Consider the following 13710-nt stretch of genomic DNA (forward strand, 5'->3'; position numbering starts at 1 on the left):
AAACATCATTTTAACGAACCTACTTTTGATATTATGAAAGACTGCTAGTGGTTTATTCTATCCAATCAAAAACAGCTTCTCTTGCGTGTAGATTGAAAACATCTCAGTTGACTTTTCACTGTTGATATAGGTAATGCATATGACAGAAGATTAATATCGAGTGCTAGGTATTTGCCAGCCTTTAACCCTTCTTAAAATTTTTGTGAACCAACCAACCTTTATCCTATGATGAGTTGAGCTGTGTAGTAATCTTGAGGATATATAGATCCATCAGATTTTAGAATAGGAAAGATTCTTACTTATAAGGCAGACTGTGAGTTTTCCTTGTTAACGGTATGGAGGTGTTTATTACCACTGTGGACTCCTTGGCTCCCTCTCAGGTCTGCTAAGTTAAAATCTTAGGGTGTGGGTATGGACATTTGTTTTAAACAAGCTCTCCAGGGGAATGTCCTTTTCACTCCAGTTGAACAATGGCTGGTGTAGTTTATGGCTTTCTTTCATGGATATGGAAAGAAGCCCAGACGTGGGTGGGTGGGAAGGGACTGGTTTTGCAGGAACTACAACTTTGTCTTCGCACTGTAAGAGGGATGATTTTTTTTTTCTAGGATGCCCATGACTTCATCAGAACGGTACCATACCTTTCTAAGTACAGAATTGAAAAAGTTGCAAATTAGCTCTCATTTTTACCTACGCCAACACCATATATGTATGTCTTCGGTATTCAGCCCAGCTTGCCTGGGTGTGTGTGTGTGCATGTGTGCTTATTTTTTGAAAGATACTTCTGCTGCTTCTCCGAGAGAACACCAAATGGCGGATGACGCCGGTGCTGCGGGAGGGCCCGGAGACCACGGGGGCCCCGGAAGGGGAGGCCGCGGTGGCTTCCACGGAGGCTTCGGCAGCGGCATCCGGGGCCGCGGGTGTGGCCGTGGCCATGGTCGGGGCCGGGGCCGCGGAGCTCGCGGAGGCTAGGCGGAGGACAAGGAGTGGATCTCCGTCACCAAGCTGGGCCGCCTGGTCAAGGACATGAAGATCAAGTCCCTGGAGGAGATCTATCTTTTTTCTCTGCCCATCAAGGAATCTGAGATCATTGACTTCTTCTTGGGGGCGTCCCTCAAGGATGAGGTTTTGAAAATCCTGCCCCTGCAAAAGCAGACCCCTGCTGGCCAGCGGACCAGGTTCAAGGCATTTGTTGCCATCGGAGATTACAACGTACACGTGGGTCTGGGCCTCAAGTGCTCCAAGGAGGTAGCCACTGCCATCCGTGGGGCTATCATCCTGGCCAAGCTTTCCATCGTCCCTGTGCGACGAGGCTACTGGGGGAACAAGATCGGCAAGCCCCACACTGTCCCATGCAAGGTGACTGGTCGCTGTGGTTCTGTGCTGGTGCATCTCATCCCTGCCCCCAGAGGCACTGGCATTGTCTCAGCCCCTGTGCCCAAGAAGCTACTGATGATGGCTGGTATTGACGACTGCTACACTTAGGCCAGGGGCTGCACTGCCACCCTGGGGAACTTTGCCAAGGCTACTTTTGATGCGATCTCCAAGACCTACAGCTATCTCACCCCTGATCTCTGGAAAGAGAGTGTGTTCACCAAGTCTCCCTATCAGGAATTCACTGACCATCTTGTAAAGACCCACACCAGAGTCTCCATGCAGAGGACCCAGGCTCCAGCTGTGGCTACCACATAGTTTTATAAAAGAAAAATAAAAGTGAATTAAAGTTTGTTAAAAAAAAAAAAAAAAAAAAGATACTTCTCACCACCTACATGTTCAGAATAATAATAATAAGTTTACGGGGGCTTACAGAGAACTCAATTTTAATGAGAAGGGTTGTATGTGTGAAGTACGTACTTTCTACTTACTCTCTTTTAATGGCACGCACTTTCCCCTTAGAACTTTCTTGAGCGAATGTGAATGGTAGCCAGAATACTTCTTTCCTCTTCAGACCCTTAACTGTGATTAATATAAAAAGGCACTTGTCAAAAGGGTTTGAAATGGCAGCCTTGATATTGGAGCTGTGGCAGTAGAGATAGGTCTGCATCCACTCACTCCATTATGTTATTTAACTTACCAATTCAACCATTTGTCTTCTCCCTGCTTAAAAGAGGATGGCCATATAAGCTGTTGTTAACCATATCAGCAGGGTGGGATATTATTTCCCTTAGAGCGAAACCACAACTTTCTTTGAGGATTTAGCACACGATAGAAAAAGCACCAGTGTAGCTGCTCAGAGATGAAGTGTGGGTCGTTTGACAACTCTCTCTGCCTCACAGAGGGATTACTTTGGGGTTTAACAGAAACATCCTTTTTGTATTTATTGTATTAATGAAATTTTTAGGATCCATGAGTGAGATTATGGTTCAGTGTTTAAAATAATGTAGCTTGATGAACCTTTTTTATTTGAATGGGAAACTTGTTTTCGTTGATTTGCAGCTTCAAAAAGTGAATCTTTTGGAAATTAAACTGCATTAATTTAGTTACTCTGTATGGAAACAAAAACCCAGAAAGTTAAAATTTGCATAAGTGAAGACCTTGATGATTTCAGATTATAGTGTGGTGGAGGATAAGGAATAAGAGCCCATAGAATTTGTAAAAACAAATTCAGTCTAACCACTTAATGGCATGTGCAACTAATTTGCCAATTAAATATTTCTAGTATCTGAAAGATCTTCAAAGTTAAGAGTGGAGGTTCTTAATCTTTCTTAATTTCATACTTTCAGAAACATAATGGAAAATTACTAAATTTTTTATCACTTTTCATTCGCAGTTTTAATATATGAGCTAAGAGAAGGATGGATTTTAAGTATTTGAGGAAAATTATTGTTTTTTGAGAAATGTATAAACTGTGATATTTCCACATCACACTGTGCTTGATTTTTTTGGTATCATTTGTAAATATTTGATTCCCAGATAACAATTTTCACTATAATTAAGACTATAGATTTTGGGGTTTTACCATTTTGATGGTTACCTACTATGTTTAGAACATTGTGCTAAACACACTTAGCTCCAGAACAACACTCTAAAATAGATATTTTATTCCCATTTTACAGAGAGAATTGAGTCAGAGTTAGTAATTTGCTTAATATCACTCATCAGTAAGAGGCAGATCTGACAGTCCTGGGTTTTTTAAAAAAAAAAAACAGTTTTATTGAGATAAAATGCACCTACTTAAGGTGTATAATTCAGTGGTTTTTAGTATATTCACAGACTTGTGCAACCATCCCCACAGTCCATTTTAGGACATTTCATCACCCCCAAGGACATGTTTATCTCCTTATACCTTAGCAATCCTCACTCTCCTTCCCATTTTCTCCTTGTCCCCAGTCTTAGGCAACCAGTAATCTACTTTCTGTCTCTGGGCATTTCACATAAATGGAATCATACAATCTGTAGTCCTTACAGCAGGCTTCTTAGTATATTCTCAGGGTTCATTGATGATATAGCATGTAACAGTACTCTTTTTATTGATAAATAATATCATGTTCCTGTAGACATACCACATTTTGCTTATCCATCCTTTAGTTAATGGGTATTTGGATTTTTTTTCCCCTCTGGCTATTACGAATAATGCTACCATGAATATTTGTGTTTTGTTTTTGTTTTTGTTTTTTTACCATGAACATTTATATACAAGTTTTTGTGTGAACATATGTTTTCATTTCTCTTGACTATATACTTAGGGATGGAATTTTGGGGGCATTTGGTAACTATGTTTAACTTCCTAAACAACTGCCAAATGATTTTCCGAAGAGACTACATGGTTTTACATCCCCACCAGCAGTGTATGAGGGTTTTTATTTCTTCATATTCTCACCAGTGCTTGTTCTTAATGGGGATGAAGTGGTTATCTCATTGTGGTTTTGGTTTTCATTTCCTTGATGGCTAATGATGTTGGGCACCTTGTCATGTGTTTATTGGCCATTTGTATGTCATCTTTGGAGAAATATCTATTCAAATCCTTTGCCCATTTTTTTAAAAGATTTTATTTATTCATGAGAGACACAGAAAGAGGCAGAGAAAGAGAGAGAGGCAGAGGGAGAAGCAGGCTCCATGCAGGGAGCCCGACGTGGGACTCGATCTCCGGTCTCCAGGATCACACCCTGGGCCAAAGGCAGGCACTAAACTGCTGCGCCACCCAGGGATCCCCGTTCTAGGCTTTTTGATTACTGTTCATTGAACTGTTTATGTAATGATAACTCCTAACTCACAAACTGATGGCTTTTATATAAGCATCATATGCAGATTTATCACTAACTTAAAAAGAATGAGAAGAAGGCTCTCCTAGTCTAAAACACAAGGCCTTAAAATTTAACTCCAGCTTGAGGTCAGATAGGCAAAGAAGCAAACTGAATTAGCACTGGAATAGGAATGAAGCACCACATTATATGTTTGGGTATTTAAAGTCATACTTTTCTTAGCTCAGCCGCTACTCCTGAAAGTAAAAACAAATTAGAATGCTTATCTCTTAAAGTATAATCATTGTTATTTCAGTCTGTGCCAAACAATGTTTGGAAGGCCTACAATTCCCATAATATCACCAAATAATGGTGATATTATTTAAAGCAAGACTTCACCAAATAAGATCAAGGATCCTTTGAGTTTATTTGTGGGACTTTACTTTCCCCATAAATGTTTCCAGCTTAAAAAGTCTACTGTACTTTTTGAAAGATTATAAAAAGACAATTGTTGGCAATTGTTTGTGGCAACTATTTCTTTCCTAAATATAACCTCAAAAAGTCAACTAGTTTCTTGTAAGTTAATAAATTTCCCAGGCTACAGAGTATGGTTATAGTAGAAAAAGTTGTAAATTTTAAAAGCTGGGTCATAGACACCATGATGCTATTTATAAAAAGTCCTAAGGAATCCACTAAAAAACTATTAGACTAATAAATGAATCCAGCAAGGTTAAAGGATACAAGATCAATATACAAAAATCAACTGCATTTCTAGATACCGAAAGTAATCAACCCAAAAACGAACTTAAGAAAATAATGCCACTTACAATAGCCTCAAAAAGAATAAGCTACTTAAGGATAGGTTTAACAAAAGACATGCAAAAGCTATACTCCAAAAACTACGAAACACTGTTTACAGAAATTAAAAAATAAATGGAGAGAAATTCCAGGTTCATAGACTGGAAGACTTAACATTGTTAGAATGGCAATATTACCACCAAAGTGATCTACAGATTCAGTGTACTCCCTATCAAAATTCTAGCTGGCTTCTTTGCAGAAATGGACATATTGATCCTAAAATTCATATGGAAATATAAGGGACCTAGAATAGCCAAAACAATCTTGAAAAAGAACAAAGTTGTATTTTAAATTTGCTACAAAGCTACAGTAATCAAGACTGCGTGGTAGTGGTATAATAACAGACATACAGACAAATGGAATAGAATTGAAAGTCAAGAAATAAGCACATTTTAAGTCATTTGCTTTAATAAGAATGACACTTCAATAAAGAAAAATTAGTCTTTTCAACAAATTGTTCTGGGACAAGTGGATATCCACATGCAAAAGAAAGAAATTAGAACCCTACCTTACACTGTATACAAAAACTCCCTCAAATTAGAGCAAAGATCTAAGTGTAAGAGCTAAAATTGTGATGCTCTTACAGGAAAACACAGGCATACATTTCTGTGACTTTGGATTAAGAATTTTTTTTAGATTATGACACATGCAACACATGAAAATAACACAGAAATAGATTCCATCAAAATTTAAAACTTTTGTCCTCCAAAGGACACCTTCAACAAAGTGAAAAGGCTGACTACAAAATGGCAGAAAAATTTTGCAATTATGTATCTGATAAATAACTCTGGAATATGTAAAGAACTCTTGTAACTCAATAATAAAAGGACAAATTATCCAGTTTTTAAAATAGGCAAAGGGGATGTCTGGGTGGCTCAGCGGTTGAGTGTCTCTGCCTTCCGCCAAGGGTGTGATCCCGGAGTCCCACATTGGGCTCCCTGCATGGAGCCTGCTTCTCCCTCTGCCTCTCTCTCTTTCTCTGTGTCTATCATGAATAAATAAATAAAATCTTAAAAAAAAAAAAAACCTAGAACATTTGGGGTTTCCTCTTTCCCATTCAGGAATACAAGTTAGGTTTGGAATGGCCAGGGAATGGTAAAGGTTTAGTGATAGGATGGCTTTCAGGTTGATTTCTGGTCTTTTATGGTAAAGCTCATGGAATTTCCCATGGGAAGCAGAGTACAGAGCAGAATTTGGAAATTGCTTTGGTTTTTAGTTTCTGATTTTCCAGCTATAAAATAGGAGAGTATTCTTACCTTTTATTGCCTTACAAGGCATCGAGAAATCTTAAACAATCAAATGTTAAATGAGAAAGCTATTCATGCCTCCTAAAAGAAGAAAAGAATATTAACCTGAGATGATATTACAGTGTCTTCCAAAGTGAAGGGGGCACTTTCGAGGAACCCATTGTGACTATTTAGTCATAGATATTTCTGTTCATAGTGACAGGAAGTGTAGAGACCAAGCATTTCAGAAAACAGATGCCCCAGAGTGACTTATCAGAGTAAGATGAAGTATTCATGGACTTGGGAACCCATGCAGCATTTCTGAAGAAAATGCATGAGTTTTCCAGAGTGACAAAATTTGATATTTTAGTTCTTTAAAAGAGTTGATGCATGATGAAAACTAGTAGAAATACTGGTAGTCCTCCTCTTTAGGGAGAATCCTGCTCCCTTGTTGCTCAGTCATCTGGTTTGTCCAGTAGAATGGCTTGGCAGTCTTAATGATATTTGAGTACATAAACCTCTGTAAAATTTTGTAGGAATTGTACCAAATGGTTAAAAAATAAAAACCTCTGTCTCTTTTTCTCTGCAGTGTCCCATGAACAGCTCTTCTTGCCACAACCTTTTTTTCACCATAAGTGTGACATCAAGTCCTTAGGGTTTAAAAAAAAAAAAAAAAATTGCTGCTGGCAAAGTGAGGCCAGCATCTGTAACTCCCTGGAGCAGGATCCAGCATGTCTCAGTGACCCTGCATGGCTTTGGTCCAAAGCATTCTGATCAGACCCTTGATTCCCTTCAGAGGAAATGAACTTTTCTCCATGCTGCTGCTCTTCACTGAAACTCCGTCACAGGTTTATCTGAATAAATCCTTGGCAACCTTCAGGACCCAAACGATGTTTTGTCTTCTCCAAGATGCCTCTCTTTTGCAAGTGCCTCACTCCTGAAGCTTCTATTTCCTTGCTATGAATAAGTCCTACAGGTTAGCACTTAATGTGGTATACTGTCAGGATCTGCTGTTCCGTTCTTTCTTGTGGATTAGACCAACACAGCATCATGCCTTCTACCACCATTCTGCTCCTCACATGGCTTGTCCAGTGCTAATAGGCTGTGCTACTTCCATGTTGTTAGCTAGCTAGCTGAGGACTGGTATTCTTACCATAGCCAGTATGTCAGAAAAGCTGAGAACTAGTAATGGAACCATATTTTCAGGGCCATATCACTTGTAACCTGCTCAGCTCCAGGGAGCAGCAGCCACATAGAACATGAATTGGATGTCATCCACTGGATTGCACAATGTGGAATCCAATGTGGCCTCTTGTGTCTACAAGTGGCCTGTGTTTACACATCATTGCATTACATTCGCTGGACTACAGACTCTTTCCTACCTCCATCCTGTCATATTTTTGTCTGTTTCAGTGGGAAATTAAACACTAGTAAGGAGTAAATCTAACTTTTCCATAATTTTTTAGGGCAATGTTTTAAAAATGAGATCCTTGACCCTTGTATCAGAAAAACTAGCTATGCTGATTAAAATACAGATTCCTCGACCCCCTGATAGACATGAATCAGTCTAGAAGTGGAGCTGAAGGCTTTAATAAAAGCAAGACTGATGATTCTTACGTACTTCCCTGAAATCTTAGGAAATGATTGTTGAAATAGCTTCTCGGTAAGTAGAAACTATGGTCCTCAGAGTGTTAATGTCACTGTCTTTAACCAGTTGCACCACCGTCAACCTTTTCTAACTCATTGAAATTCTATTTAGTAGGTAGTTGTAAGGCTACCAAGTCAGCCATGGTGGGAGAATCAGATATAAAAAAAGGCCTTTGCTCTTAATGTGCTAATCATCTGTATGGAAAGAAAAGATACACAATATGTGCACTCATAACACATATCTACATAAATATTATGTAAATATATCTTGAAAACTATTAGTAATAGTACAGGTCTGTAGGATTGACAGTTTGTAGAGTTACATCTTCGGGGTCACATACAGCTCTACACTTTAGAGTGACTAGATTTCAGTACTTCAGGCAGATTTCATAAGAGAGAGAAGCTCTATGGAATAGTTGCCAAAGGTTTTCAAGAGTTCAGAGTTCACAGTTTTGAATTCAAGTCAGAGCCTCCAAAAAGCAGTAAATGTTAGTTAATTATAGGAAAACTGATTAGGTTAGGGTGAGGCACATTTTAAATTTTACCAATTTTTGAGTAACTTTTAATTTTATGTGTATGTATTTGCAGTTTTAGACCATAAAAATACTAAAATGGATACTAAGTGCCATAGCTTTATATACTAGTATTTGGTTACTACTGTCTGTTACTTTCTGTGGGACATAGAAGGAGAGGCCAAGAAAAGGAAGGACCTCATTATTTATAGCATGATATTATGTAAAACTGTATCCTACCAGCATGCTTGGCAAAAAAAAAAAAAAAAAAAAAAAGTGGCTAGGACACCATTTTTGTTTACATTTTATTATGGTATGAAATTTTTGCTTATTGTGTAAAAAGTGGTGTTTTTTCTTTTGGTCACATCTTTGTCATTTGAACATCATTTCCCACTAGATGCTTTATTGGTCTAGGTTAGAAGATTGTGGGAGCCTTCCTTCAGTCTCTTTGGGGTCTGCTTCATGCAGAGGTATGGAAATTTAGAATTGGAAAGGAGCTACACATTTTCTAGGTCGCTATCCGTTTAACCACTGAAGACTTCTGCATACAGCCATTAGAATATAGCACACAGTAAGGGCCTCCACAGTATTCGTCCATCAGTAGTAACATTTGAAGCCAAGTTATTGGAATTTCAGTTCAGAAATTTCTTCTCAGATGTTTTAGAGCTGTAAAGAAACCTGCTCTTCCTGCTCAATTCATTTCATCAACGACTGTCCCACTCTGAGGATCTTTCCATATTTTTTCCTTTTAAATCCCAATTCTTGTTTCACTGCCATTTTCCTTATGTTTTGTCTCTTTTTTTCCCTAAAAGTGGGGAAGACAGAATGAGTTCAAAGAAATTGAGGGTTGTAGTTTAAAACTTCTAATGTTATTGTCCTTGTCAGGGCCAGCCTGAGATTTTCTGCCACCTTTTATATAATTTATGCTCAGCATAGTTCTGATTTTTACTGCCTTCTTTGTGCAGATACACACCCAACCTTATGCTGATGGCAGCACAACTGTTTCTTCATGGCCAAACTTAAAAATATTCTGGAAATGTTAAAAGCATGGAATAAAAACTTGTGGGTATAATGGGATGGGAGTAGGAAATTTGGGGGAAACAGTGGAAACCTGTGCCAAAGTTTTTGACTCTTTTTATAGAACTAAAGGACTAACTTCCTTTTTCTTTTCTTTTTTTTTTTTTTTAAATAGACTCAAAGGGGTTAAAAGAAAAACAAGGTATCAGGCACAACTTGTTCATAAAAATGAGAACTATTTAAAGAAGTGAAGGTCGGGACAAAATTCATTAATAAAATAATTTGTGTCCCTGTGCCCTCAAAACATACACTTTTGTTGGGAGGGGGAGACTTGTAAATAGAAATGTGAAGCTTCAGAAAAGTCAGGTTTCTTATAGTTTTGTAGTAGAGGCTCAAAAGAGGTAAAGGATTGGTACTAGTACATTTGGTGCCCATCTAAAATGCGATCCTCTGAGAACTTCTGTCAAGCCAAAAGTGTGCAGTGTCTAGTTGAAGAACTGGGCTGTGGGTTCTTCTTCCCCATCACTTTTGTCTTAAAGTGTCAGTTGATTACTAGTGGAACTTTTTAAAGCTTATGTAGAATCTTGTTGCTGTTTGAATATATGCTTCATGATAAACCTGATTTCTTAATCCTCAGTGACATTTTTTTAATTGAAGTGTATTTAGCAGTGTTATATTAGTTTTAGGTGTACAACATAATGATCCAACAATTCTATATATATTCAGTGCTCACCATTATAAATGTCACCATATGTCACCATCATTTCTTAAATTCCACACGAGTGAAATCACATGGTATTTCTCTTTCTCTGACTTATGTCACTCGAAGATGACACAAACAAATGGAAAAATATTCCATGCTTGTGGGTTGGGAGAACCAATATCATTAAATCGTTAAGAACTTTTTAATAACTTGATAAAGGACTATATTTAAACATCCATAGTGCTATATGTGTTTCCATATGTATGTTTCCTGCCACTAAAGATTGAATTATATCCCGTTTATTTATTTTATTTAATTTTTCTTAAGACTTTATTTATTCATGAGAGACGCACAGAGAGAGAGGCAGAGACACAGGCAGAGGGAGAAGCAGGCTCCATGCAGCGAGCCCGATGTGGGACTCCATCCCAGGACCCCAGGATTACACCCTGAGCCAAAGGCAGACGCTTAACCACTGAGCCACCCAGGCATCCCATATATCCTGTTTAGAAAACAGCATTTGGGGATCCCTGGGTGGCGCAGCGGTTTGGCGCCTGCCTTTGGCCCAGGGCGCGATCCTGGAGACCCAGGATCGAATCCCACATCAGGCTCCCGGTGCATGGAGCCTGCTTCTCCCTCTGCCTGTGTCTCTGCCTCTCTCTCTCTCTCTCTGTGACTATCATAAATAAATAAAAATTAAAAAAAAAAAAAAAAAAAAGAAAACAGCATTTGTTAAAACATGTGAGATGATGATATTAGATTTAGATTATTATTTTGGTAGGGTTTTCTACTGCCTTTTAGGCTTTTGTGCATGTGTGTGTGTATCTGTGACTTCTTGATTTTTTTTTTTCTCTTTGTTGGTGGGAGTATTAATTTTGGTTTCTTGATTGATTGCATGAAGATTCCAGCTTTTATTTTTGCCATGGTTTTATAACCTGTGTGGTTTTAAAGTTGAATTACTTTTTATAAGAAGAAAGTAGCAATATCCTTTTAATAACAGATTTATATGAGGATATAACTGATTTGTTTTCATCTTTCTTTTCTCTTTTCAGAGGATGTTAAGCAAGTATTTGGACAGACCACAATTCATCAACATATTCCATTTAACTGGGATTCAGAATTTGTGCAACTACATTTTGGAAAGGAAAGAAAAAGACACCTGACATATGCAGAATTCACTCAGTTTTTACTGGTGGGTCTAGCTCTTCAAGAGTAAAGGAGTAAAACTGGGTCCTGATATACCTGAAAATTGCTAACCTGGCAAAACCATCCTATTTGGAAGTATTTCTTTATTAGTATGTAAACACGATATGGTTATATGGTTAAATGGGTTCTTAGAGACTGTGTAGAACCCCTTCACGTGGAAGAGGAATATGCATTGAGACCCCAGGAAATCAAGTGATTTGCTGAAAAGTCACATAAGTCAGAGGGGACAGAATTGGAGTTGGATTCTTAGGACTAATTCCACTGCTATTTACCAATATTTTGTTTTCCCTTGAGAAATGGATGTGTCAGCATCAACATCTGGCCATTAAGGCCTTTTATAGACAAAGGTACTGGGCCTGCAACTTGATTGCAGTTTGAAATCGTCTGGGTTACTATAAAAATGTTCTTCAGGTCCCCCACCTCTAGAGATAAGATTAGACTGGGGAGGTGGGCAGGGAGAGCATGGGCATTGGGATAGTGAAGTTTCCAGGCACTTATCATGTGCACCCACGTTTGAGAACGCTTATCATGTGCACCCATGTTTGAAAACACTGTTCTCAGAGCACCTGCTGCCTGTATCCAGGGTTAAACTTTATTGTTTACATTTCTGGGGTGCACCTTCCTTGGCCTGTCCCTCCTGCCTTTCTCTCATCACCATCCTCGCTCCATTATGATCACATCATTGGGTCACTGACGTTGCCAGTGGACGAGTAGTAACAAAATATGATAACATTTTAGTTTTCCTGCTGAAGCATAGTTTTTTAAATGTTTTAATTCCAATATTAACATCTAGTTACTAGAGGTAAATATCTGCATGCTACATAGGCTAAATGATAAACAACTACTCTTTCTTTTGGACTTTGATGCATTTGTTCTGTTTCTCTAACAAATTTTGTTTCATTAAATGTAATTTAAAAAGACTCATTTAAGGCCATTATTTTGCTATGTTTAAATTCTGGGTCTTGAGGGAAAATTTGCCTTCTTTTCTTTGTCACTAGAAATGTCTTTAGAGGGTATTCTGAATGTCTTTAGAGGGTATTCTGATGCCCCGGGATGTTTTCTGTTTCATTTGCCCAAGACTTTGCTAGAGCCTTCTGAGAAATGGTTGGAAGGTGGAGTCGGGTGGATGTGGAGGGCACAAGAATACACACACACACACACACACACGCCGCGTCGTGTGCTCATTCAATCAACATTTTGTGGTATCCATTCTTAGGCACCAGCATATTTAGTAGGTTGGCTTTAATAAGTACTTCTCTTTTTGACTTTTAGTGGTTTTGTTATGTTATATAAAATTTGTCATGCTATTTATTTAGTTTGCTTTATTTTCCCCGCCTTTGGGAACTTAAAGCAAGATGTTTTAAACATAGTTGTAATTTTTTAAAAATGTTAATGTCTGTGAATCCCCTTTTTCCATTCTATGTAAACACAAACCTACTTAAATAACTCAGGTGGAGAATGGAATGTGAGTTGTTGGATTTTTGCTGTTGTTTACACAAGACATTGGTGCACAGTAGGAGGTGGTATTCATTTTGATGAGGAATAATTACAATAATGCTATTGAGACAAATGCCTCAAATTGACTTTATGGAACACAGCCTAATTAACTTTTAGCCTTAATGGGATGTTAGCAATAGTAAGGATGATCACGTTTCCCTTTTAAGCAGGTATCAATTATGCTGAATTGAGTCCGCTGTAAGCCACTCACAGCGGCTTCTAGGCCTTCTTCAAGATATGGAGAAGCCAGAGTCAAAGATTAGATGACTCAGGGATTACTGATTGTTTCCAGCTGCAACTTGTAGGGCATTCACTTACATTTGATTCCTTTTTATAATGGTAAATGGAAAAACATCCCACAGTGTCCTGCATGGGATGATTTTGACTTTGTAGTGAGAATGCAAGTGCTGAACTTATACTAGATTAAAATGGTTATGGTGGATAATTATCTCAGTTAGGGCTTTGCCTTTGTGTTCCCCTCCAGGTCCAGATTCAAAGGAATTAATGGATGTATCATGATAGACTTCATATGAATGTCAGTGAAATGCCAGTTTTGATGTCTGCCATTGGTTACTCCCCACCCCTTCAAATGTTTTGTTTGCTTCCTTTGAACTCTTTTCTGAATGCAGGTTTAGCTTCAAACCCCTACCCTAAATGCTTTGTTTGCTTCCTTGGGGCTCTTTTCTGTAGGCAGGAACTTCTTAGAGATAAATAAGAAAACTTAATTTCCTACTATATTCTGGGCTCTTGCTTTGTTGAGCATGCACCCACCTTTCTGCTCTAGGGCAGGGCTCAGAATTAGGCAGCAGCCCCCTGGTTGGTGCCACAGTTGTGAAGGCAGATGCTTAGCTGCTTGAGATGTGAAAGTC

The 13710-nt window shown here is 38.4% G+C and overlaps 1 protein-coding gene and 1 pseudogene across 4 annotated transcripts in view; both read left to right on the top strand.

Annotated features, from left to right (window-relative positions):
• Positions 1-13710, top strand: part of SLC25A13 (solute carrier family 25 member 13) — a 186207-nt gene that overhangs the window by 83388 nt on the left and 89109 nt on the right. For all 3 annotated transcript variants that reach the window (XM_077856830.1, XM_077856831.1, XM_077856832.1), the window contains one exon: positions 11191-11330. In XM_077856830.1, coding sequence (XP_077712956.1) covers positions 11191-11330 — 140 coding nt within the window. The remainder of the gene's footprint in view (positions 1-11190; positions 11331-13710) is intronic.
• On the top strand, positions 612-7141 carry LOC144288876 (small ribosomal subunit protein uS5 pseudogene; annotated as a pseudogene). Its single transcript, XR_013356893.1, has 2 exons — positions 612-1843; positions 6852-7141. The product of XR_013356893.1 is annotated as a small ribosomal subunit protein uS5 pseudogene (transcript).

The sequence above is a fragment of the Canis aureus genome, chromosome 18, assembly GCF_053574225.1.
Source record: "Canis aureus isolate CA01 chromosome 18, VMU_Caureus_v.1.0, whole genome shotgun sequence".
NCBI classification, from domain to species: domain Eukaryota; kingdom Metazoa; phylum Chordata; class Mammalia; order Carnivora; family Canidae; genus Canis; species Canis aureus.